The 27,477-nt window shown below is 40.9% G+C and overlaps 1 protein-coding gene across 6 annotated transcripts in view; it reads right to left on the bottom strand.

Moving 5' to 3' along the window:
• TENM4 (teneurin transmembrane protein 4) overlaps positions 1-27,477 on the bottom strand; it is a 600,317-nt gene that overhangs the window by 121,933 nt on the left and 450,907 nt on the right. For all 6 annotated transcript variants that reach the window (XM_069016277.1, XM_069016269.1, XM_069016304.1 and 3 more), the window contains 2 exons: positions 24,243-24,443; positions 6,537-6,722 (listed from right to left, as the gene is read on the bottom strand). In XM_069016277.1, the coding sequence (XP_068872378.1) occupies positions 6,537-6,722; positions 24,243-24,443 (387 nt within the window). The remainder of the gene's footprint in view (positions 1-6,536; positions 6,723-24,242; positions 24,444-27,477) is intronic.

The following is a 27,477-nucleotide window of genomic DNA, read 5'->3' as shown; positions in this document are numbered from 1 at the left end:
GCTGTGATATGAAAAGAAAAACCTTGATTATGAGGAGAGAAAAAAGGAAGAAGGGTGGAGCACAGTGCTCCTCAGTCAAATGGCTCGAGAGGGCTGTGTTAAGGCATCCAGTCATCTTTACTCATTAAGATCAGGAAGAAAACCAGGACAGTTCTATATATATTTATGTGTGTGTATATATATATAGGTACATATGTATATGTATATATATATATATATATCAGGATATTGCAATGCTCTGCTCATTTGCAAGTCTCCCTCCACTTTACTGACTGCTTTGCATTTCATCAGGAAAGGAGAGCCATTTGGAAGTCCTCCACCTTACCTGATAGTCTTGTATTTTTCCACATAAAGAGGCACAGTTCTGCGACCTTACCAGACTGGTAGAAGCTTTTCCCTGGATCCTTCTAATGGTAATACACTGTATTTATACAGCATTTTCTAGCCCCAGATCAAATTACTTCACAAATATTAAATTAACCTCAAGGCAACTCTACCAGATAGGCAAGTACTAATATATTAATTTCAAGGTGGGCAAAAGAAAAAGCAAAAACGAAAGTTATTAGATGTCATGGAAGCAATCAGGTACCCAATTCACATGGAACACTAATTTGGAAAATCACCTTCTTACTGATTTTCTGGTGTCAAGCAGAAACCTGGTGGCAAAGACATGTCCTGCCTCAGAGAGCCCTGGTGCATGCCAGCAGGCGGCACTCTCTGTCCTAACACCAGCTTGTCTTTATTAATAAAAAACAGGCTCTGAGTCTTGCATTTCTCTATTTCAGTACCTACTTAAACATTATTTCTCTTGCCTGCTCCCTGCAATCTGTGTCTCAGTTGTGTCCGGCTACTTTTTGAAGAAGCTTTTGTTTCAGGTCCGTTCAGGCATACTGCCCACCTGGGAGGTCACGGCCCTTGAAGGAATTATTTTTCCATCCTGTGAATGCAATGGATCTGTCTAGGAACTATTGTCAGTAAGTGGAGAGGGCTGGAGAGCTCACATACTGTGGGGCAGTTATGAGGCTTGGCAAAGAGATGAATTAATCACGCTGATCTGGTGGGAGCAATGCAGGAAGCACAGCATCACCATCTGCTTGGATGGTGGCTGAAGCCTAGGAATGTATCTCTTGGATTTTGACATCCACAGCAGCCCAACCTGTTAATTCAGGCAGTCACTATGCAGCTGGTGACAGTGGAGGCAGCTGCCAATGCCAACCATGAGTCAGTTATGCATTAATGTTTTCTTGTAATTTGAAAAGTACCGGGGCTTCCTATGGGAGTGGCAGGAATCTTTCTTTTCTAAACCCATATAGGCTATACCTCTGGCATTAAAATATCATCTTATTCCCTACAGACACTCCTTTAGAAACCCTGTGGGCATGTGGGATGTGCTGAAAAATTATGCAGGAGTTCAGAAGAAAAGCTACTTTTTTAAGGTGTCCTCTGCACCTAAAAGCACCACCACACTCAGCTCCACATCACCACCCTACTCCTAGAAGCCACTTTACAGCTGCTGTGGGAGGAGTTCATTTGACCACTTTTCAGTGTGAAAGCCTGCTCGTTTCACCAGCCTGAGCTAACTTAGTTTGCTTTGTCTGCAACACAATGGGAATGATAACGAGTAGTTCTCTTGGCTCACAGAGAGGGAGGGAAGGAAGAGAGAAGTGAGAGATGCTGCAGGCAGGTCCTTGAGAAGGACTTGTTTCCCACCATGCTCTCCTTCATTTTACAAATACTCTCTTTCCCTTTATCTTTCTTATGAGGTGAAGTGGACAGAGCCTCAGTGAAATCACTGGAGTTAAACTGAGATCACACAAATGTGAAGGAGGGGAGAAAGTAAACCTCCATTGCTGAACCAGGGATGGTGTAAGAAGTTTATGCTACAGGGTCAGGGAAAACACTGTCGCTGAAGTTCATCTGTGCTTAATATTTACTGGCAAATATGCTGCCAAACTATTTAAGGCCAGAGTACCTTCAGGTTGATTCAAGATCATGTCAGAACAAAGCAGCAAGTGTGTATTTTCCACTGACTGCTATAACCATGGTCTTCTCCTGCCCAAAGGTACCCATCTCAACCAGGCAGGGTGAGTGCCAGAGGGTCACACACAGCTCAGCTTCTGCTGTGGATACGCTTGAGCACTGAGTATTAGGCAGAGGGTAGAATCACAGAATCACTAAAATTGGAAAAGACCTCTAAGATCATCGAGTGCAACCACTAACTCAGTACTTCCAGGTCTACCACTAAACCCTGTCCCTAAGCACCACATCTACAAGATAGCAACAACCTTCCCCAGACACCGGGAGGCTTATTTTTGTCTTGGGCCATGCATGGACTGAGTTGCTTTATTGATTCAAAGGGCACAAGTGAAGTGTCAGAAAACTGGGGAAAAGAGACCAGGATCCACCTGTAAAGTGCCTTGCCTGGATTCCAGCTGCTCCCGCAGAAACAGAGAGGCACTGGTTACAACCTCAGCTATTCAGAACACGTGTGATTATTTATGCAAGAAGACTGATGAAAGGCAAACTCAAAGGGGCAGATTTCTCAAAATTCAGAGTTTTGCTATGTAAAACAAAACCCAGGCTGATGGTGCCGTAAGCAGAAGCCGGTGGGGGACAGGCTGTCTGTCTGTCTGTCTGGGCATTGTTATTGCATACATCACCCATGCGTGCCAGGACCAGACTTCCTAAAGGAGCTAAATGTAGCTTTTATGGAGATCAGTGGGGATTAGGCACTGAGGTGCTTTGAAATCCTGCTAGGTAGGCTGGGGAGTGTTTGGAGAGCTAACTGCTGGTCCCTCAGTGCTCCAGATACTCTGGAATATTCAGCTGCAGTAACTGAACTTCCAGAGATGGCTTTGGTCTTGTGTCCAGGGTGTTCAAGGATAGTGAATATCCCAATCCCACCATGCAGGGAAGCCCTCTCTGCCATTATTTTTCTAAATAACCTTGTATGAATCATAGCATTAAGAGCTGTTGGTAGTAAAATGTCATACAGAGACCTTCACATATTGGAGACCACCTCAGTGCAATGGCCAAGTAGGCAGAGTGAACTCTCCCTTTGCCTCTCTGAGTTGGGATGCACAGCACCTTGGGCACTAGTCAGACCATATCATCAGCTCTGACAAATTTGGGGCCAGGCTGTTACTGCTCTGGGAAATTTCTGGGGTTCTAAATGGGGGTTACAAGAAGGCTGGAAAGGGAGTTTTCATGAGGGCTTGCAATCATAGGACAAGGGAGAATGGCCTTAAGCTGAAGGACAGGTTCAGATTGGGTATTAGGAAGAAATTTTTTACTGTAAGGGTGGTGAGGCACTGGCACAGGTTGCCCAGAGAAACTGTGGATGTCCCATCCCTGGAAGTGTTCAAGACAACATTGAATGGGGCTTGGAGTAATCCGGTCTAGTGAAAGGTTCCCTATCCATGTCAGTGGGTTGGAACTATATGATCTTTAAGGTTCAAACAATTCCGTGATTCTATGACTCTTTATTAAACCCAGGAAATTTTCTGTGCTGCTTCCTGTGAGGCAAACCCTTAGAGCAGCCAACTACAGAGCTGAGCTGAAATGTAATTTGGCTTTTCAGAGCCCACAGTAAGAGGGTTTATTTCATGTTTTAAACTCAATGCTCCTAAAACCCACCATACTCCCTGGATGTAGTTTGGCCCAGAACAGAAGAAACTTGAATTTCTGCAATGTTTCTAACTAGGGATGAATTTGGAACATGCTGGAGAACCCATCACAGGAGTCTGGCACTGACACTGTTGTCATGGTGTGTTTTGTTACTTTCAGAAATAGACTGAACCCTTCTGCAGTTAGATAATCAACTTTCTGCTCTACTCTCCTGCACTAAGTTTGCTGAATTGGGATGATGAATGCAAGCTTCTGCATCAATTTCCTAGTTGGGAATTAACTGGGGTTACTCTAATAAAATCTCTGAATGTGAGCAATCAAGATAGTGCATTCAGTGACACAACTCTTTGTAGGAGCAAACAAAATTAATCCACTGGGATCAGAGTTCCTTGAACACCATGAGAACGAGCCTCCTATGACGTACAAAACAAAGGATGTCTTACTCTCATACACACTTGACAGGAAATGGAAGAAGTGTCCCTTACTGGTATCATCCATTTCTACCATGTTACCTGCACACATGGCAATACTGGTAAAGCATCACTTCAGCAATGGGGTTTTATGCTTGTCAGTGCTAAAGCAAACCGGACCATGACATAGACATTTATGGAATTACTATCAACAGAACAATTTGCCATGCAGGGAAATTACACAAGGACAAGGGGAATGCTTTCCACATACTTAACGTAATTCCAAGTCAATGTCCTTTCATTTGTGCCAACATAACTAGCTTATTACTCCTGCTAAAGCTATCCAGTTTTCTTGGATATTTACAAATTTGCCAAACCTCCTTTACATTCTATACATTCATCAATGAAATATTCTGTAAAATAGTGTTTACAGCTTCAGAGGCAGGAGACTATGTACAAATTTGTTGCTAAATCACCATGCAAGAAGATGAGGAGGGGGGAAAGTGAATAGAAACAGAATTGCTCCAGAACTCTGAGTATCAAAGAATGATTCCTAAACCAAGGCAGTGCTGCAACAGGAAGGCAGTGGCACACGAAATGAGAGTGTGCACCAGTAAAATCTCAATGCTGACTGCATTGCAGTGCTGGCCTGTCCCATGAAAACATTTATATTTAGAGTGAGAAATACTACAAATAAATTTAATTACCACGAAAGATAAAAGCTTGTTGTTCGAAAACAGTCTGGGCGTATCAGCTGTGTGGAGAATTATCATATACTGAACTAATGCCATTTTGGTTTTACAGCAGAGCTAATAAAATGGCACTAAGGGTATGAATCGGGCTTTTTTTTTTCCCTGGATAAGTAAGTTCCATATAAAACTGTCCCCTGAATTTGGGGCCTTTTGCTGAACTTTTTTTTTTTTTTTTAACTCTTTCATGAATCTGTGTTGCTTTCCAAATCAAATTGCTCAAATAAAAGGCTATAAAATAGTATTATAGAAACAGAGGTCTTCAATTAACACAGGACTGCTCTCTTTTCATTTAAAGTCATTTAAGAAAGGTGTTTTTTTTCAATCCCTTTCTCTGGAAGAGAAATGAAAGCTGCTAGGGACATCGACAAGAAAGCAGAATGTAATGTCTAATGAGACAGAAGAAGTTTTAAAAGCTAGATATTTTTCACTAGGAGGATGCATGTGGAGACCATAATGTGATAGGGTGATATTAGCATAAATAAATGATAAGTAAAATTGAGCCACAGATATGGTTTGTACCATTATCCTAATGCTGAAATTAAAATACTGAGATCAGGCTTCATTTCCTGTCTTTGTGTGTGCAAATGCACCTGGTGTTCAAGCAAAGGAAGTCATGTCTCATGTAACTAAGCTGCTAATCCACACAATAACTATGCTGATATTTGCCCAGGTATTGCTAGTGGTTAGTCTTGATGTAGTGTGATTTTTAGTTATCATGACATAATGAAAGCAACATAGAGATAAATTTTCTTGTCTTCAAAAGAAGATGATTAAAATAAAATGACTGGAGGAAAATTTTTACTCTGGAGCAATTCTTTTAAAGTCAACTGATTTTTTTTGGGTCCACATAGGCATTATTGAGAACAGAACTGGATTCACTAATTTAGTTTTCCATTAATATACAATAAAAGTATCTTGGGAGTTTTATGATTTTATAGCATGACTACGAAAGGGAAACTGAAGAGGCTGAATGCATAACAGTCAGAAAAAAAGGAAGAAGGGAAAATGCATTAAGTACTTAAGTGAGATGGAGAAAGGTGAAGCCAAGGCAGTTCATTAAGGATGCTGCAAATTGCTTAATGTGAGAACTGAACCTCTTTGCATGATTTAGGCATATTGCTGGCTTCTTCTTAATAATAACAATAATAAGCGACATGACAGAGAGAGCTCATGAGTAGTGCCAGGTGCACGAGGAATACAGAACCAAAGTGAGAGGGAAGTGAAATGGTTAGAAAGGTAGCAGAACAGACAAGGCATACACAAGACAGAGTTAAATACCAGCCAGAAATCATCTGACTGCAGTTTCCTCTTTTATACTGGCAAGCAAAGTGACAGTGCAAATAATGTGGCAAATACAAGGAAAGAAAACTTAAAATTAGATGTATGTTTCTAAAAATGTTGTCACTACAGTGCAGAGGAGTCTTGGAGGCCACAGAAAGACCTCTCAAGAGAGGTGAAGTGGGATGTTTTTTAAAGAAGCTTCTAGCTGACATTTAAAGGCTTGTCAAACACCACATAGGTGTACTTCATGTCTGATAATAAAAAATATATATAGCCATGTCACCAACAAATGAAAGGACATTTTGTCTTGCTCCCACATGAAAATGTATGATGTCAGAGTTTGAAATCCAAGAACAAAGGTGCTCATGCTACACTAAGTCACACATATTCAATTAAGCATGCGCCTTTTCTCCTCCCTGATCATCAATTACTCTCTTAAAAGGAGTCGGGTTTTCTTTCTCCCTACCAATAGTGCAGTGCTCTCCGTTCCAGCCCGGGCTGCATTCACACTTGCCGTCCCGGCAGGTGCCGTGCTCGTTGCAGCGTGGGTGACACGCTCGCTGATCACAGGCTGCGCCCATCCAGCCCTCCTCGCAGCGGCAGGTGCCTCCGACACAAATGCCATGTCCTCCGCAGTCCGCTGCACAGATCTCTGTGGGAGAGGAGACAACAGAGAGGAGGGGATATGGGTGGAGAGAAGGGAGAGGGAGAAAATCCAGAGTGTTATTGTTAAGAAAAGCAGACACACTTCACTACCTCGCCTTACGGGGCAATGAAAGGAATTCCTAGAGATCATAACACTAATCCTTCCTGACAATAAGAATCTAATAAGTATATTACAAAAAAGAGATGGACATGGATTGCAAGAGTCTGATTGATCCTCCTATTTGCTTTCTAATTCTCTTGCACTCTTCAAGCCTTTGTGATGCTCAAATCCAAAGGGGGAGGCTTTTCCAATAAGCAGAACAAAAGTCACATTTAATTAAAATCTGTTTAACTGTGGAAACAATGTGCTGATAAACTACTGATGCTAAAGATAAGCGCTGGCAAAGCCTGTTTATGACTTCTTAAACCATGGTTCTGGGGATGGGATTCATCAAAATCCTTCTTCTCTCTTTAAAATTAAGAAAGGATATTTCTATTTCTACCAAATCTGTACATCTTCTATGTCCCTGTTCTCCTACCACCCCATTAAAAATGCCCTCGCAGGCATTCAGAGGTACAACCATACCTTTTGTGAGCCACATGCACTGGAGCTGATAGGATAGTGCTTGTTCCCAAGTCTTATCAGAGTTAATGGAAGCATAGTCACAGCTGGATATTTTGGTACTCACCTCCAAAAAGACAAGAGTTAAAGGATCTTGCCTTTTCAGGGATGCTTGCCTTCCCACCCTCCCTGAGCCCCAGTAGGCCTGAGGACATAGGCATAGTATTTTTGCCTAGCACCAGACTTATGTCTAAAACCTGGCATAGCCGTGGCATGAGTTTGGGAGACCTTGTGTTTTTATCTACACTGTATTTGTCTGGAAAAACAGAGACTTGGTGGAGAAGAGATACCCATGAGTCAGGTGTTAAAGTGCCTGTTAACACCATTACTATACAGGATTGATTTCAAAGAAAAAACAAAGCCCAAATACTGATGCAGAGCTGCACTGCAGATGAAATTAAATGAATCTATTTCTTCATCTCCAGACTCATTACTTGGCTGCTCCTCTTCATCTCTCATAATCCCTAACTACATTCTCCCCTACTCAATTGAAGGAGAGGCAATTCACAGTATTTCAGCCTATGAGGTCTTCTCTCTGACTTCTTCCTGGTGCTTCTAAATTCCCAAATGTTTCGACCTCAAGCCTTCTGCTTCACTGAGCCATTTTATAGATTTTACAGGGTAAGGACACAGTTCCTTTTGGGGACACGGAGATGTAAGCAGAAGAAATGCTGAGCAGGGCTGGGCTGGAAGCACAGAGAGGGGTACCAGGGTACTCTGCCCTGCACATTTTTTCTCTGTGTCACTGGCTGCATATAAAATATTCAAAACTACTCAGCCTGCATTAACATCACACCTGACTGAAATTCAGCTGTTGTTAAGTTGCTTTTAGTCTTTTCTTAGTTAATACCCCGTTTACAGGACACTTGGGCTGTTCAAGAGCTTTTGATATGCTCCTGATATAAGGCTGGAACATCCACTTCAGCTCCAGGAGGAAAGCTGTGCACACAGCAGAGCTGCAAGGTCTTCACCCCCTTATGATGAAATGGACTCTGGTCTCCAAGAATCAGGGAGTTCTTTGGACAATTTAGTTATGATAGTAACAACAGTAATGCCTTGCATGTCTAAAAAACACCTGATTTTTCAAATGTGACACAAGAAGAGTCTCTAGTTCCTGCTTTCCAAAAAGCTCAGGGTGGTGGAACAGTTTACAGTAAAACTCCTTTTACTGCAGCATAGTGGATGTCTCCAAACCCCCTCAAACATTTAGTCCTATATGCTTAAGTCCCCTAGTGAAAGAACTTCGGAGTTCAAATGGGCTTAAGACACTCAGGAACTTGTCTGTATCATTTAGAATCAAACTTGCAAAAGTATTTGTGTATCTTGGGTACTTAAACAGAGCACGTGCACACACCACTTGCTGTTGAGAGATAACAGAATCTAATGTAAGATTTACTGGAAGCAAGTAGAAATTACACTATCAAACAATAAAGGCATGGCTGAGTAAGGGCTCGAGTTGCTGTGAGAAGATTTTATTTTGCATCTGGCATCGAAACACAGATTTTCACAGCTCCTAGCTGCGAGGGAGGTAGTATCATACTACAGTATCTGACAGGAGCAGAAGGGATGGGCAGTTATTGACTTGCTGAAGGGCTGGAGCCCAGATGGGCGTTTTCTACTTTTTTCTCCAACTGCGAGACAGTACCGCAATGGAGCGTGGCCTGGTCAGGGTGGTGATGAACACACAGGACCTGCAAGTTGGTTAATATAGCAGTAAAGCTGCACTAAAAAAAAAAAAATAAAGTAAGTAAATTTGGCTCTCCTTGGCTGACCTGATGAACAGTCTGGGGGAGGATAAAGGAAACAGCAGATAAAAAATCAAAAGCTAGATTTATGCTGCTAAAATTTCAGCAAGCTGAGAAGAAACACCTTGAGAACGTGCGAAGTCTGAGAGCACTGGTGTTTAAACCCAAACTCCAAAAATTATTGTTGTAGCCTCTGGTGTTTTCCAGCACACTTTTACCATAGGGCTACTCTAGTGCTAGACTGCAATCCCTTCTCCAGTTATTGGATTACATTCCTTATTCATAAGCGTTGAACTTTGATCTCAGAATATCAAATAAGATGTAATTTTTCTTGCTCCCAGTTTACCAAGCAATCCAGAGGATGCCAGCTTGGTCACTTCATGCCTTCATTATGTCCTGTTCTCCCTCTTTGTAAAAAAGTTCTTCCTTATATCTAGTCTAAATCTGCCCTCTTTTAGTTTAAAACAACTATTCCTTGTCTTATCACTACAGGCTCTACGGAAATGTCTGTCCCCATCTTTCTTATAAGCCCCTTTTAAGTAGTAAAAAGACCACAATAAAGTCTCCCCAGAGCCTTCTGTACCCCAGGCTAAACAACCCCAACTCTCTCAGTCTGTCCCCACAGCAGAGGTACCTCAGTGCTCTGATTATCTTTGTGGCCTCCTGTAGACTTGCTCAAACAGGTCCACATCCTTCCTGTGTCGGGGATCCCCACAACTGGGTCCCAAAGCTGGATGTAGCATTCCAGGTGGGATCTCACCAGAGTGGAGGGGCAGAGTCGCCTCCCTCACCCTGCTGGCCACACTGCTTTGGATGCAGCCCAGGGCACTACTGACTTTCCTGGGCTGTGAGCATACACTGCCAGGTCATGTCCAGCTTTTTGTCCACCCCCAAGTCCTCCTCCTGAGGGCTGCTCTCAATCCCTCATCCCCAAGCCTGTATGGATACCCAGGGTTCCCCTGACTCAGGTGCAGCACCTTTCAGATAAGGTAACTAAGGCATAAAGAAGGACAGTGATGGATGCACAGGTAAATGTGAACTCTGAGACAGGCACATGACCTCCTTGATGTCCCAATATGCAGTCTTTGGTCTTACAGGTAAGATGGAAATGTCCAGACTGGTGGTGGAGGAAAAAAACCCAGAGATAATAGGAATAGTGACAGTCAGAAGCCTTCCTGGAGTTATTTAAAGGCATCAGACTAGGATAATGGAATGCATTTGAAAATGGTGAAGAGAAAAAAAAATCACGTTCTGAAAAGCAGAGTCTCTGTGTAGTCATTCCTATGAAAAAGGATGGAAAACCCCCTGGGACATTTACATCTTGACTGAAATATTTCTCAGACAACATGCTGTCAAGGAACACACATGGGCCAGGGATATGCACTGCATGATATAAAACAAACAGATCTTAGGCTAACCCAGAATGGGAATGCTGGGAACATTTTGGGTTTCATCTCCCAGCCAGCTGAGACCCCAGACAAACCACCACCCATGTACACAGAAGTGTACAGGTTCCAGGTTATGAATGTAGAATTCATATACAATGGATATATAAGGTGGTTTGGATTCCCAGGCCCAAGAGCTGTAACATGGACTCCCAGCTCTGAAAAACACTTGTGAAGCAAACTACTTACGACAGCCTCCCTAAAATGTAGTTTAATTATTTCTGACAGGGAACCAGGAGCCAGGAACTCTCAAACCAAAATTTTCCATTTAGCTGTCAGTTTAAAGATAGAGGGGTACCCTACAATTTAAATAGCCTTAAAACACACAACCTGCTACATGCCATGGTCCTTTATAACACAGCCCTTTCACATGTTCACAGGTTTCTAATGGGTGATTAAATAGTCAGGGTAGCTTTTACTTTTCTGGTGGCACTCAAAGAAATGATCAAAATGGATTTCAGATTAAGCTTCTACTTAAATACATGTCTTTTTGGACAGAATAAGACAGCTAAAGCTGTTTTATAGAAAAGGGCAGGTGAATCATTTTCTCTGTCATTCAGTCCCAGGGACAGAATTTGTCACCTCTGTTCTTATTACAAGCTGCATTTTTTGGTACATTCCCCAATTCTGTTGTTGAAATTAGAGGACATGATTAGCTACCATCTGAGCTGCATGAGCAAATGAGAAGGAAAGCTTTTAATTCTCCTATTACAGTATTCACAGACTGGCCAGCTGCACTATATTGCTCCTGCTTATTTAAGCTTAGTTAGAACGCTGTGCTTGTGCATAAAAGACCTGCCTGTTAAATATTTTCACACCAGCTGTTCCCAAAAGGTGACTAAATATTTCCTTTCATCTCTAATCTCATCCAGAGTTTGTATGAACAGCTTAGCCACTCCTTATCCTTTCCTAGAGGTGCACTGCGTTTTTCCTCATCTCATAGTGAAGCTCTCAAAGCTGTTTGTAGTTCCTTGAAGGGAGGGGATCCTCTGAGTAAATCTGGTGCGCAATTCTAAGAGCAAATATGAGGCTTAATGTCCTCAAAAAGCACCTCTGTGAGAAACACCTGGGCTTTGAGTAATACCCTGTATTTTGCTCCCTGATGCTTGTACTTACCAGAGGGCACTGACAGATGTTAATTGATTCATGGATGCAGACTTTTTTCTAAGGAATCAAGTTCATGTCAACATTCCCATCTGGGGTTTTGTCATGTTACTGTCTTGGAGTGATGTCTTGCATTGCCTGAATCTCACCTCATGATATGTCAGTCTCACTAGAAGAACTGAATTGAGCCTAATTGTCCTCTGTGGGTCAAGAAGGAAAGAGAGAGTTCCAGAGAATGATTCACTTGAAACCTCTTTCATGGAGAACTTCTGGAGCAGACAGTGCTCAAGGCATTGTTGAGCTTTGGGTGGCTCATCCAAAGGTCTTAGGTTATCACAAACATCATTCTTAGAAAAGGGTAATGCCATTACAACAGGATTCTACTTGTTTTTCATGCAAATTATCAAAAAAGAAATTACTCATCTTCAGTTCCAGGACCTGCTCTGTTTCATCACTGCTCACCCCACATTAGTGGGGCTCAGAGCAACCTGGTCTAGTGGAAGGTGTCCCTGTCCATGGCAGGGTGGTTGGAAATAGATGACTTTTAAAGTCTCTTCCAACTCAAACCATTTTGTGATTCTATGAGCCCAGACTCAACTGCTTGCTGGCTAGTTTTTAGACAAATGGTTTTTCTTTTTTTTTCTCATTATCTCCTCATCATTGAGGGAGAGATTTCCCTCTGGTCTGTTAAAACTGCCTCAGAATTCCTCAAGGGTCTCTTAAAATCCTAATCCATCTTGAATCCTACCCAAAATCTTGACAGTGGCTGCTAACATGCCTTAACTTCTCCACAGTGTGTTGACGAAAACTGTAATGTAATTTTATTCTGTCTCCATCAGCATGTCTCCCTCTGTTGTTCACTTGAAGTTTAAGAATCTCAACTATCTGAGGCCAAGATTACCCTTTTTGTTCTGCATTTGCACTTGCCAGGTATAATAAGGTCACAGTCCATTAACAGCACTTCAGAAGTTAGAATACTAAAGCAATTACTCATACAAATAAAAAACTTGTACCTGCTTCTCTTTTTTCTTTTTTGTTGCATATCCTGCTAAAAACTGACATAAATCTATCCCCTTAAGAACAAAAAGTCTGCTATGTTGCCTTTGATATTTCAGAAGAAAAGTGGGAAAATAAACCTATCAAACACTAACCCACCAGTGCAGTGCTTTGTTCACGGCCTTTTTTAATTGATGGAACAGACACAGGAGCCTCCAACACAGGAAATGGCATAATTCAGAATTTCATATTATTTTCACATTAAATTAAAGACTGGAGTTGGGAAAGGGATAATGATGTTAATTTGTGCTTCATTTCTAGCAAATCCATTTTTACATGTTAGCTCCTATCCCCCCACAAATCCTCAAACTGGTTTGACAACAGTTTAAAGCTTTCCAGCTTAGAGAAGAGCAATGCACATGAAAATTTTTCTTTAGCATTCATGTGATGCAGAATCAGAGATTTAGCTGCTTCTGACCTGTCTGCTAAATCCTTTAATAAATATGGATTTAGTGCTAAAATATAAGATCAGGTGAAACTGCTCAGAGCTTCCTGAAAACTGGGTCAGTTCCACTGGCCTTCAATATATTAATAGAAAATTTAATAATTAAAAATCTGCTTTAACTGGGATTTTCCCATTTCAAGTTGGCTCATTTGAGGTCATTTCCAGCCTCAGACAGACTTTTTTCCCAGAAAAGAAGCACAAGAGAGAGGCACTGCATGGAGCTAAAAGGCTGAGTTTGGTGAGGAGCTAAGCCTTGTTTTCACAACCTACTTTAGAAGGTAATTTATGGCGAATATCTGGGAAAAGCAACAAATATAAAGATATAGATGAATAAACCAGAAGGTGTGTGATCAGCATGATTTAGATAGCAGTGAAGTGCTAAAGACATTCTTCATAATGAAACACATTTTACAGTGTTATGAAACTCTCATTCCTGTGATCTGGTAACTCTGTAGTGACATGAACTCCTGTGCTGTTACTGAAGAAGACATAAAGCACATTAGCTTCTAAAACCATTCTTTTTACAAATGTTATGAGGAAAGGATCAAACTAGGGAGCAAGTAAAAACCTCAAAGGAGAGGTCTGGATTTTCTGTCGTTGCCAGTAGCAGATCTGTAGCATGAAGTCCTCTGAAAACCATCCCGGTTCAGGAGCGAACGGGGAATGATTGTACAAGTTCTGTCCATGTCATTAACTGAGGAATGTGTTTTTACCTTCAGAGATCACGTTCTGAAAGCAATGTCTGCATGATTTAATGCCTTCAAACAAATCATCTGTTTATCTGTTTTTAAAGCATACACCAAATATGTAAATATTACTAATGTAGAAATAATATTGATTATTTATGTCTATAAATATAAAACCTGTGCTTTTATGAGTGCAATTAAACTTTTGGTACTGAGATGACTCTCTGCTCCACTCAAGGGCCTCAACAAGTTTCACACAGCTCAGTAAACTGAATATAACTGAAAGGTAACAGCTATTTATTTTCTTTCCATGGATGAGGAAATCAAGATTAAAGGATGCTCTCTAGAGACCGAAAATGATTCCATCAGCTTTGCTATCATCCCTCATCAGGAAGAACACTGACCTTCAGCAATGGCTTGGAAATGTGACTTGGACATCTGAATTTTCACCTCCTGAACACAAAGCCCTGAGGAGCATCCTGGAATGCCTACACTGGGGAATGCATATCCTGCATTAGAGAGTGACCCTAACCAGGACACCTGAGTTGGCCTGAATGCTGACTCTTGCCAGCTCTGCAGAAGGAGGACTGAGTACACATCTTCAATACACGTGCAGAAGGGGTAACTCTGCAACTCTGCACTTGCAGGAAAGACTGGGTATGCACAAAGGAGGCATAAAATACATTAGAACAGAAGAGGAGAAAGTTTTCACCCTAAGTGGTTGAGCTGCTATCTAGGAGTAGGGTTGGTGGAAATCCCTAATAAAAGAAAGGACCCATCTCTGGCCCTCAACTAGACACAAAATATTAACCCAACTTCAGCTTTTTCCCCCATTTTTCTCCTGGTATTTAGTTCTTTGCTGGCATAAACAGCTTTGTGTCTAAATGAAAGGCTTCTGCAAATCCCCTTCTAGGTCTCATTTTTCTCTGGAGATGCAAATCAGGAAGCAGGGTGCCTCTGAGATGCCTAATTTGGAGATGAATACATAGTCCACAGAGTAGCTCCTCACCTGGTGCTGAGTAGATCCAGGAGATGCGTCCATAACTGCCCCAGAACCCACCCCCATCTCCAAAATGAGTAATGAAGGAGTCTGGTATAGTGATATACTTAAACTGATGTATGTCTGTCCTCCAAGACTGAACCTCTGACTCTATAAGCATACAGGATTGAGCACAATGGGGTTCTTGGGAATTCTTGCCAGGAACAGTAACAGTCAGAACAGGAGCACAATGTACACAGTTAGCTGCATAATGTACACTGGTACAGCTGGGATGTCTTTAAAAAAAACCAACTCACTTCTAAGTGCAATTACAGCTCGCTTCATATTTGCATAAAGATCTTCCAGTTCCGGTCTGGAAAGCTTTAACTTTGTGAGATGATATTCCATTAAACTGGTCTGGTGCTTTTTATCAGCTTCTAGTTTCTAAAGTATTTATACTCTGTTTTCACCCTTGCCTTAAATGCTAGGGACTGACCATCACATTGTGCCTAAAACATCTCCTCTATGGTTGTGATTTACTTTTGTACTCATGTCAATCTTTCATTTATTTATTATTATGAACTCTATTTTAAACTGTCTCTTGTTGTTGAATAGCAGGACATGAAATGCCAGGTATTGTCAGGTTTCACTCTTGGAGCCGAGATTTGTTGAACAAAAATAAATATCCCAAAGTGCAGGATTATATTTTTCTCTTTGATCCTTAATTGAATCTCTATGCTTTCTGGGATGTGTGTTAAAGCTTCCCAGAATAGAAACAATTCCTAATGTATTAAATGAAGCTCCTAAGAAGGATTCTTCTCTGGGCTAATTTTAATTTCCTCTCTGTGTCCATAAGGAAGAGATAATTTGACAGCAGAAAAGTGTTTTGTTCATGCTTTAAAAGAACAGATTTCTTTTCCAGTTCTGCACATTTTGTTTTTGTTTTTTTTTTTTAATAAATTCAACAGATCATTTACAAATGTGTGTGCTGAAGTGATCACAAACTAGATTTGCTTGGGATACCCTTACTCAGAGCTCAGTCCCAATATGGTTTCCTTTTTCTTCGGACAACATTTTGCCAGAGAACTTAAGAAATTTTGTTGTTATTGATCTTCTTCAAAAGGAGACATAGAACATGTATGAAACATGCAGGGCTGACATATCCAGAAGTTAGATGTCTGTCTAGGCACACAAATGGGATGCAGCAGTAGCTGTTCCAGAAGGTTTTTCTCTGCTGTGCTGTCCATATGCCTCAACACTGATCTGGAAGGATCACCTTTACTGAAAAGCAGCAGAGCTCCCTCCAAAGCACTTTCAAACTTTTGTCTGTCAAGATCATTAGAAAGAGCTCATTAGTGCAACTTGTGATGATAGTTTTTAGAGTATGAACCTCTTGTCATTTGGAAGGGGGCAGAGAGAATTTACTAATTCCAGTGCATCCACTTCAGACAGCTTATTAAATCATGGATTTCTCACCTTCAGTAGACACCAATCCACTATATGACAATCATTGATCTTATATTGTCTTTTTCTTGCTTACTTTTGATGTTATTCTGTTTTACTGACTCATAGACTATTTTCCTTATTATCTAACCTTGGACATTCTAACTTGGAATGAAACATGGAATCATAGAAATATTACTGCAGGCCTGGTTCCTACAGTATAGCACCCTGTCCCGCAGCCATAGGGAGGAGGAGGAGGAGAAGATCCAGCAGGCAGGAGTTGTGCAGCAAGATTGATTTATTTAATTATTTTACAAACTCTTTTATAGACTTTTTTCTTCATAGCCTAATTGGACAAAGGGCCAGCCACCCCTTGGGGGTGATTGGCTAAAATCCTAAAACATCCATTGTCAAAATATTTTTCTACTATACCATAAACAAGACTTTTCAAGGTTGCAGGTGCCTGGGTTGTTTACATTCCCTGCCACCTCTTCTGTGAGAGAGAAAAGTCTCTCACGGACTTAGAAAATAACAAGAAAATCCTCGCTAGCAGCATTTTTGTATCTACAATAGAATGGTTTGGGTTGGAAGGGGCATTAAAGACCACATCATTCCAGCCCCCCTGCCATGGGGAAGGACACCCTTCCAACAGAACAGGTTGCTCAAAGCTCCATCCAACCTGGCCTAGAACACCTTTGGAGATGAGGCACCCACAGCTTTTCTGGGCAACCTAGTTTAGTGTCTCAAATACGATTTGATGAAGCTGAAAACATCCAGTAAACCTTTGCAGGAACTCTGATTGTGATGAGTTCCAAGCGGGTTGGAGTGTAAGGTCACAGTCACAGGAGCTATCCACCAAGAGCAGCACGGAATTGACTGAACAGCATGGAATTGCCAGAACGCCAATGGAGAAGCTGTGACATGGAACTTACAACCATGCTGAACCACATGACTCTTTATCCAGCATAATCAAGGTAGGTCATGGCAGAGACTGACTGCACACAAGTATCCACCCTGCTGATATTGCAGCAGTATCCTGGTTAAAAGTAGGAATAGTCAGCAGCAGAGGTCTACATTCAAAAATTAAGAGGCTCCTCCTTTCAAAGGCAAAGTCAGAGAAAAAGCAAAAATTTGATCATCTGAGACTTTGTGATACAAATGTTAAGTTCTCAGTGATACAAGCAAACATGCTAATTGCTCAGTCATCCTCAAAACATGGTATTTTAACAGTAGCCTGTTTTAAACATGGAATTTAATGTCTTGTGGTGGTGTGAAATTTTTCAAATTAGCCAAATTAACATGAACCCCCCTGATTCCAGTACAACACTGCTGTTTTCAGTCAGAAAAGTCCACAACACAAAGCGTAATTGATCCAAACAAAAAGAACTTTTCAGCTCATGGTGTGACTGCTCAGGTCACATTTGGAGATACAGAAAAACGCTGAACTAAAACTGGCATGCTGGGAATTAGCCCTAATCATTGTAGTAAACAAATAGAGGATGGAATAGTCTTCCCACTGCCCTTTGTAGGGGTCCATAAATTTTCACTGATTACTGCTGGTATGAGAGAGAAGCTTTGCTCATCACAGAATGCCTAAGGTCAGTGAGAACCAGAGACTGCTTGTTACACGACTGGACACACACTATTCTCAGCCTGAGACATGACCTAATCAGACCAAATGCTTTGTGATCTAATGGTCAGAGATAGACTGATGATATCATTGCTTCCACTGGTTTTGGCCAAGTCTGAAATGACAGCTAGAACACAAGTTTTCAGTTCCTTCAATCTTCCCTTCATCATTGTGTCTGACCAAGACTGCATGGACTGCTGCAGAGAAGTGGTTAGAAGTAAGGTCCTAAACATATCCCAGAGCTGACAGAAGTTTGATGCATCTCTGGTTGGCTAGGGAAATGTCCTAAAACAATTTCTCAGCTATCAGATTTAAAGTAGGAATCCACAGTTGAAAGCTAAGTTGTATTTTCTTAGTGGGATATAAAATCCCCTCCCTTTATTATGTCCTTTTTATCTGCTGAGCACAAAGATACTTGGACTTTAGAAGAATTGGACTCCCCACAAAAATAACTACAGCCCATTTCAGCTATTATCTTTTTTTCCACCACATCAGGGTCTCCTTATACACATTTTTAATAAACAAAAGGAAAGGGAGTAAAAGGATATTCAAATGAAAGCCTCCCTGGATACTTCTATTTCAAAGGTTTGGGCAGATTTTAGTCTTTTATTGCATTTTTAATAAAAAGCTTAGAAGACTTTAAAAGCTAAGTTCTTCTTGGCAATGGGTAGGCTAAAATCGGTACTCATGAACCCAACTACATAAAAAAATTCATGTTTTTCACAATGATAGTTCTTATTAACACTGTTGATTCTCTAGATTCACTAATTTCTTCACAATCCACAAAGCAGATATCTGCCAGGCAGAGCCTGTGAGAGCCTTGTGTAATGGCACTGGGCTGCACATACTTTGCCCTCACAGAGAAAAGTTACTTTTCTCCACACAAAATGGAGAAGATTACAAGTTCAGAAACCAGCATGTTATGCTTCTGCAAGGCAGAGGATGAAATTCCTGCTGGTACAAAACATTTCCTGACCTTCAATGACCATTAAAGGACCAAATTAAGGCCTTCAGGGATGGGTCTGCAATGTAGGTATTGAGCCAGAACCGATTTTGATGGTATCTTCTGAAGACCAGCTTCGACGACATTGTGCTACCAAAATTTCAATTGCCCCAGACTAATGTTTCTCACAACTCTGCCAGGGCAGTGAGATGAACAAGTTACAAGCTGAAGGAAGAACATTCAAGGCAGCCTTTGACTACATAGCTGTGCCCAACAACTTTTTCTTAAGTGACTAAGATGTTTATCAATTTTAGGTGTTGCATCCTGAGGTGTAGTTCTCTTGTTCTTCCTCGTGTTTTAAATCTAAGAAAAAGACAAATCAGCAACTTTTTCAGCATTAAAAGAGGTCCTGGTCTGTAATATGGTACAAGCCTGTATCACATGAGAGCTGATGTTATATCCATCTTTTATAGAGACATTTTTACCCCTGAAGAAAATGACTGTTTAAAGAAAGAATTATATTAACATTTTCTAAGGATGGATTTTTATCTTGGTGGCCTTGGGCATGACATGAATTTAACACGAGATTTTGTTTTCAAAAGTTGACACCAGTAAGCCCAAGGAAATAAAATTTTATCACACATGTTGTGTTAACCCTGGCACTGTTTGACCAATGGCATTGTCTGGTAAGATATGGGAGAACTGTTTCTGTGAGCCCATATGTGTGTGCGTGCAATAGTCTCCTGCACAACTCCTGGTGAAAAAAGTCATTGCAATGTAAAGGTGCATTTATGTCAGCTTAACTCTTTAAAAGTTCATTCTTCATGGTCTCTTTATCTATTAACTGGAATAGAGAAAAGATGCCTGTTCCAATGAACTGTACAATTTTGTGGTGAGGAACTCGGTTGGGTGCTACCTGAAAGACTGTCAGCATTGTTAATTTATACAACTAAACTGATACTACAAAATTCAGTCATTACCATTAACTGATACAGGATCTTAAATCTAATCATTGTTTGTGAATAGCCTTCAACTCATCCATACTCCTGCAAAGTAAACAGGAGCTTTTCCACTGACTTCAATTTACCATACAATAATTTATAAGAATATGGCTTCCCTGTAACCAGAGACATGGACACACACACCATGCTCGTCTTATTTTAAATCCAACTTCTCAACCTACTGAAAGTAAAGTCATGGAAGGTGGGTAAATACCCGGTTTTCTGCTAGCCCTGTGGCTACCCACACTATTTCCCCACTGTGCTTGGAGGCCAGGTTTATCTAGGCATACCTGCCATATATAGTTCTCCACAACAGTGTAGCAAAGCTTGATAATCTGTCCTTGCTTAAGGTGAATTTTAGATGCCTAAATATCTTTGTGATCGTAGACCTTCATAACAAAGTTTGTCAATAAGTCACTGGGAAGCAGCATTTCATTCCTGCCAGAGTGGGGAAAAAGGGGGCAGGTATAAAGTCAAATTCCATATCCTCAGAAAACCATGTTAGAAGCAGAAGTGAGGAGAGAAGCCATAACAGGACCAAAGTACTAGATTTCATGAGATATGCTCATGCAAGCTCAGCCTCAGTCTCTGCCCAGGCACATTCTCTCAGTCTTTTCAAAACGTGATGTAAGATACTGTAACTTCTTACTTCTTTACTGAGTCCCAGCTTCCAGTTTCTAACTCTTACTATTAAATGTACAGCCCATGATTTTATGTCTCCACTGGCAATTTAGGACTACCATATACAAAGTGCTATTCCTATTACTGCTCTTCTCCAGTGTATTTTTAAGGGTTTGAAGTACTGCCTGGATGTCAACCGTGCATAAAGCGAGTCATTCCGAATGAGTGATGGAGAAGGAATCCTTATCTGCATGCAGGTCAATCTACAACCACTGTCAACCACCCAGAAAAAGTTAGCACACTTAGGACACAGAGAACATAATTTCCACCGCTGCTTTGTATATTCTACTTTCCAATGATTCAAATGAATACAGTGCAAGTGAAGATGTCAACTACCAAAGACAACAGTGTGAAAATCACTGATTTAAATTTGAGGAGAGTGAAGGACAACATCAGATAACTTAATTAATTTAATAATGATTTTGCATCCAAGCTTAATACTGTTTTGATGGGCCTGGGATTATACTGATGCATCAGTGAGATCCCTCTGGTAAATGGTGCACTCCTCCAATGCAGATGACATGAATCACCTATTCATAGTGTCAGCATATAGTCAGCAAATGTCTTATGGTATGTGGTGTGCTGCCTCTTGATTAGCCAGAAATACTTGGTCTAGTTTAAATAGGTCAGGAGTGAGACTGTATCACGTAGTAAGCTCTGTTTCACACTGCAGCACAGGCCGTTTCCTCCTTCCCACAACACTCACACAACAAAAGGTTAAGAGAGCTGCCCCATAATGGCTTTGTTAGTTGACAGGTAGAGCTCATTAAGAGGTGAAGGGAGATAGCTCCCCAAAAGCCTGGAATACAGAGGAGCTGTGATAGCAGACTGGATGAATGGGGGTAGGTTCAGTGGTTCCTTAATTACCTTTCTTGTACCAAGCATTGCCTTGGACTTTTTAGCTGAACTGAGTTATAAAGGACTTTTCTGTATTTGTTTGTGCAACAGTACTAAGATGCAAAAGGGAAATGATTTAATTATTCCACGGAGAAATCAAAATACCACTTTTATTGCTCAGTACAAGTAATCTCTGGAATTATTTCTGTACCTTTCTCTAAGGTGCTCTTTTTACTATTTGGGAATCAGCCAAAAAAACAGTGTATATTGAGGGAAAAGTGATCCTACAAAACTGTCCCTTGCACGAAAGGGTGAAATATGTTTGAGAAGCATTTTCCCTGAGTGACAATTATGAGGTAGTATAGCAGCAGCCCCATCTCAACATATACTTGCAGTGGGCAGACACAGAAAGCAAAAAAACCCCAAAACATGTAATTACTTCTTCCGACAATGCAGTTCAGAATGGGAATCTCTCAAAAGAGATTGAATTGAACAGGAAACAGAAATCTCTGTAATTATCATTGTTTTTGAAAAGTAAGGGTTTTATCCAGTAATCTGTGTTGTCTAGATTACCACAAAAGGCAGGTAAAATCTACCTACTTAGCTGAAAGGTGCAGTCTAAAGTTCAAAGAGGCTCTAGTTTTATTTTCTACATATGACAATCCACAGATTTCACCTACTGCTTCCATACTGCCTGATAACCTTCTAAACGAATACAGCATACAGCACTGCAGACAGGTACTGTTCTTGACTTCAAGGTGGTAAGAGGTGGAAAATCACTGTGCCTCCTCATATTCTGGGTTTTCAGATAATTATGCTGTTTCCAGGGTATGCCTCTCCACGTGGTTTATGAAAGGGGCTGTCCTTGGCACAAACCCACGTGGGCACAGTTCTATAGATTTCACAGCCCTTACTGCTTTGCTGAGCTGAGGGTGATTTCTGCAACTACTTAACTCTTTCCCTTAGTAATTCTTCTGTTCTTTTTTGGTCCTGTTTTATAGGAAAATAAAATCCGTCCCCTTTAGTCCCTTCTACAGAACCCCCACCCCAGCAGGCTGGGCAGTGTGTTATTACATGCAATAACATGCCTGCTCACTCTATTTTAATGATGCAAGAAGAGTACCACATATCCTGTGAGTAAATCTGTCTTTCAAATCAAGTCATCAATTCAGTGGAAAGGTCTGGGTTAGAAATGGAAGTTTACAAATCACCTTAGCTGCGATTTTAGCTGTGAGGCACAATAACCCGAATGTTACAAGCAGCTCAGTGAGGAAAAAGGTCTTGGAATGATGCTCAGGTTTGTCTCAAATAACTTCATGCTGCCAAAGAAAGTTTGTACTAGATGGATTTATAAAAGCAGTATAAGGAAAGCTTATAAATCATCTGTATGTGACCCTGCAAGTTAACAAAGGCAAAGTGAATTCTCTTTGCACATAGAAATAAACATTTTTCCAAATCCATCCCTGCAATCCCCAAACCTCCATACAAACACAGAATAATGACTCGATTATGAACTATGCCACAGAACCACTACAAATACATGACTACCTTTCCCCTTATGGTGGTTTTAAAAATAAACCCAGAGAGTACGGAACTGAAGATGTTAATGTGGGGAAAGGAAAAGCCTGGCACCAAACTTACCTTCCCTTCAATGCATGACAGCTTCCCTACTACATCTGCAAAAGTTTTGATCAACCTAGTTTCAGCCCCAGGCAAGGAGAGTAGACTTCCTCTTCTGCTTATTCCTCAGTCCAGTCAACTTTACTTCATGACAAGCTTCTAACATCCAGGCTAAACGATGATTGTCAAAAAGGTGTTCTTTTATGTTCTTAGACCAGTTTATTCAGTTTGCCTCATCCTTGGAAATTATTCTCTTAAAATACTTGCTAACAGTTAACCTTATTTTCTTTACTCATGATAGCAATTCCTCAGGGGAAACGTTTACATAATTTTTCTACTATATCCACTCTCCTAATAGCTTTTTTTTTGGGTTGCTTTGCTGAAAATTCCTTTCATTTCACTGCCTATACTGAGCTGTCCTGGATTTTTGGCCTAGTTCCACTCCAGTTGTGCAAAGTATAGAAACTGTTATTCCTGGGGTCTCTTTTTTGTGAGCACACAATACAGGACAAAAGCCCAAGGACTGATATTCCATAGGTTCTGACTATTTAAGGTATTCCACTATTTTTCAGTGTGGCCTCTAAGAGCTAACTGCATTTGGAAGAAAAGGTTTCTGAATACTTTTTCTTTAGCCTTCAATTCACATACCCGATGCAGATTTTGAGCAAGTTGCTCATTCAGAGGGGGAATGCAGGAAGGTCTCTGTTCCAAACCCCTACACAAAACTGCCCGTAAAAATGTGTCTTCTTGGTAGCTGCTTATACTAATAAATACTTTTACTCAGTAAACCTATTTTTCAGTTGGTAGAGGAAAGTCTTTTAATATGAACCTCCTGAGGCACTCATCATCCTCTAGCTGAGCCTAGAAAGCACAAGCTTTGAATTCAGAAGGGAAAGGAGATCTGACAGATTACCAAATCTTTCTTCTTATTTACAGTCGCCTAAAGATTATTTAGTCATCTCCTAAAAATCAAAACAGACCCTTTAGTGGCTACTGGGGTTCATCAAGAACTATCACCAGAAGAAGAAGTTCTATGTAGACCATCAATTACATTTACAGCCATATAATGAACAACAGCAAGCCTAGGTGGCTTTAATGGGGTTATTTATGATATTACTCTATGCTCAGCAATGGAAGCAGAATTATTTATGTAACTGAGCTCTGGAATTTCTACTTCCAGTCATGCCCCAGGTGTGCTTCACAGGAACACATTTCTAGCACTTTTCCTGCAGATCTGAGTATTTCACAAAGTTTAACGAAAGACCAACAGTAAGTCAGCGCTGACGTTACCGATTGAACAGTCGTGGCCAGTCCAGTTGGGATCGCAGCTGCAGAGTCCAGTATCCGGGAGGAAGGTCCCATGGCCGGAGCACTGATCCAGACAAGTGGCTCTTGGGGTCTCACAATTTGTTCCTCCCCAGCCAACCGAACAGTGACATTCTCCCCGTACGCACACGCCTCGTCCCGAGCAGGTAGGATCCATGCAGTCCACTACGTGTGAGAAGGAAGAGGAAGCAGACAGGGAAAGCAAATGGGAATTTCAGGAAAAAAGCTATCAGACTGCCATCAAAACAAACATATTTATACAGTATCTCAAGGTTTCAACCAAAAAGCCCTGCTGTGAACAAAACAGATGCTTCGTGCAAAAATTCAGTGTCCCTAAAAGGCAGTGAGACCTAAAACACCTACATGAAAAGCAGAGAAAAATCTAGTGAAGAAATCCTTTCTTTTATGCAGGTCTCCACTAATAAGTGATCCTTCTGGTAAGAAAAGGCTAATATCAATTAAGAATAGAATAAGAATAGTATTCTCTCGTACACATAGTGTGTCTTCATTTATTCTGTTAGAATAACCTAAATTACTATTACTAATGAATTCAAAGCCGAGCCCTAGTTTTCTGAGAGAGAATTTTGCATAGAGATTCAGCAGAATCTGACATTCTTATTCAGCAAAATACATGCTTAAATTGAAGAATGTGCTTAAATCTATACAGGTTTCATGGAGACTTAATAGAAATTTCCCATTGAAATATATCCAGAGACAGTTTTTCTGGAGTAAGGATTAAAACAAAATAATTTTTTTATAATGGTGTTCTGGTTTTATTTTTGGTCAATTAATACTCTTTTTTAAATGTCTGAGGTTTACTTTCCCCCCCAAAGAGTCACTTCCCTAATGAGATCAGAGACCATTCAGTTAGGGGTGTAGCAATATACACCAAAAGACCAAATGTACTCCCTGCCTGATTCCTGAGTTATGTGTTTTGTAGGTAACTGTCAGCTGCTCTGCCCACAGGGGAATTTCACCCAGCAATCGAAAAGTAAGAAATGCACCAGACACCCTCCCAGAAAAACCTACTGGAGGAGTCGATCATCTATTTATAGATAAAAGCTGATAGGACAGCCTAGAGAAATTCTTCCCATCTTTTGAAACGGTGTGTGGCAGTTCCCCGGGGATTGGTGACAAGTGTCAGTCTGGCTAAGCAGCACAGGAAAAGCTGTCCAGCTCCTGGCTCTGATACAGCAGAGCAGAACATGGCCACCGCACACGGCAGGTTTGTGGTTCAGTTTTTAGCCCTGTAAAAGCTAATAAGAATTCCACTGACCTGTTTAAGATCCAGAAACCTTAAAAGGAAACACAACAGCTGCTCTGATAATTCCCTGGATTCTCAAACCCTTCTCAGTCTGACAAGCAATGGCTCAGTTATTACTATCCCAAGGCATGAGAGAGAATTTTCTTTTTTGTTTGATTCCTGGAGCTCTGCTCACAGCTGGAACAATCCTCAAAAATTTTAAGAGGCTGGAAAGGATGAGTCCATAAATCTCCTTCACTGTTAGTGAGCTGGGGGCGAGGGTGCCAATTTTAGCATGAGACCCTTGAAGCCCTGGCCCTGTTCTTTCTCAGCAGTAATAAGTATGAAAAGGACTAAGGGATGGAGTAGCAGCCTCGTCCGTTCTCAGCAGATGGTTTGAACACAGAGAACAAAGATCACAGGCTAACTGACAAGAGGCTACCTCCAGGCAATTAATCATCCCCTCTGAAGGTCAGTTGGGAAAAAGGTGAGTTTTACAGGGGCCTCCATCACAGGAGGCGGACAATCTGCTATCTCAGCTCTAACACAGATGATTATAGGAGGGGAATGTGCATGTCAGAACCCCCCATTTATCATAATCCCAAGGCCATTTTTCATGTTGAAATGAGCCCTTTCAAAAAATGTCACACACAATGGCTACTTTAATCTCAGCCTCACTAGCTGTATCTCTTTAGGCTTTCTGCACCATCGGAAGGGCCCTGGGACAGGATTACAGGCTTCTGCTTTCTTCTTAATCAATTGCTTAGTGGATTTGGAGTACAATGGTATATTTTTAGGGAGTTCTGCTTGACAAATTTAGCTGCTCAGCTCTGGGAGAAGCAGAGATGGGGAGCTGGGCAAGAGGGCAGAGCTGACAAAATCTAGTATACCTGGAAAAGAAGAAAAAAAAAAAGCATATGTCTGTGTTGTTCGTTGGAAAATGTCCCAAATGGTCAAATTCTTGGTTGGAAAATGCCCTCTTTATAGTTCAGCCTTCTGCAGAATCTTTGCCAGGGAGATAAATCATGCAGCAAGCAAGGTTAGTGCCTCTTCTACACTTTTCCCCAATATGCTTCATGCTTCATTGGTCACACAAGTTATTAGGCTTATTCGGTGCCCAAAGAGTAACTTCTCATTTTTCACTGCTTAAATTTGCTCCCCTCCCTGTAATGTCTTGCTGGCTTAGGCCACATGCCTTATAAAATATGGGCCAATAAACTAAGGAAGGAGAAAAGAAAAACCCACGTAGGATTGTTGGCTGATGTTTTATAAACATTGCTGAACTTCTATGGGGGAAAAAGAAAAGACAGAAGAAACCCTGGAATGAAAACCCATTACAAACATGGACCAAGAAGGGAAGCTACGAGAACTGAGAAATAATAAAAAGTAATCAATACCAGATGGCCCTTCTTAGAAGAGAAATTAAAGAGTAAAAGGAATTTAAAAAATAGTATAAATCAACTTTTTTTACTAGATCTAAATATACATGTATGTCCTCAAGATTTCCCACATGGCATATTTCTGAGTTACTTACCCCCTCACAACACAATACAAATTATGCCTTGAATATCAAAAACATGCATGCTTGGAAAAATACTAAACAGCCCCTATGAAAAAGCGTGTTCTCTTTGTTCTTCCTCCTTTTTCAAGTTTGACCTAGTGGGACTGACACTGTCCCCTGCTACAGTGATAACATAAAATAACTGAGCAGTGCCTGGCTTTTCTGCTTTAAATGTGACCCAGGAAAAAAAGGTTCCTGTTAGAAAAAGGGCAAATCTCACTCTGATTTACACACATTAAACACTTCTTGCTGGAGGCAAAATCAAGATATTTTCATTTCTGTTTATCCAGTAAAGATATGATCTAGCAAATAGGAGGTCTACAGAGATGCTTGAAAGATACTTCAGTAGTCACAGTCTTTGGGTTTTGCACGCCCTACAGCTTCATTGAATTGTG

This window comes from Aphelocoma coerulescens, chromosome 1 (genome assembly GCF_041296385.1).
Source record: "Aphelocoma coerulescens isolate FSJ_1873_10779 chromosome 1, UR_Acoe_1.0, whole genome shotgun sequence".
Taxonomy (NCBI): domain Eukaryota; kingdom Metazoa; phylum Chordata; class Aves; order Passeriformes; family Corvidae; genus Aphelocoma; species Aphelocoma coerulescens.
This window is presented reverse-complemented; position numbering and strand designations above follow the sequence as displayed.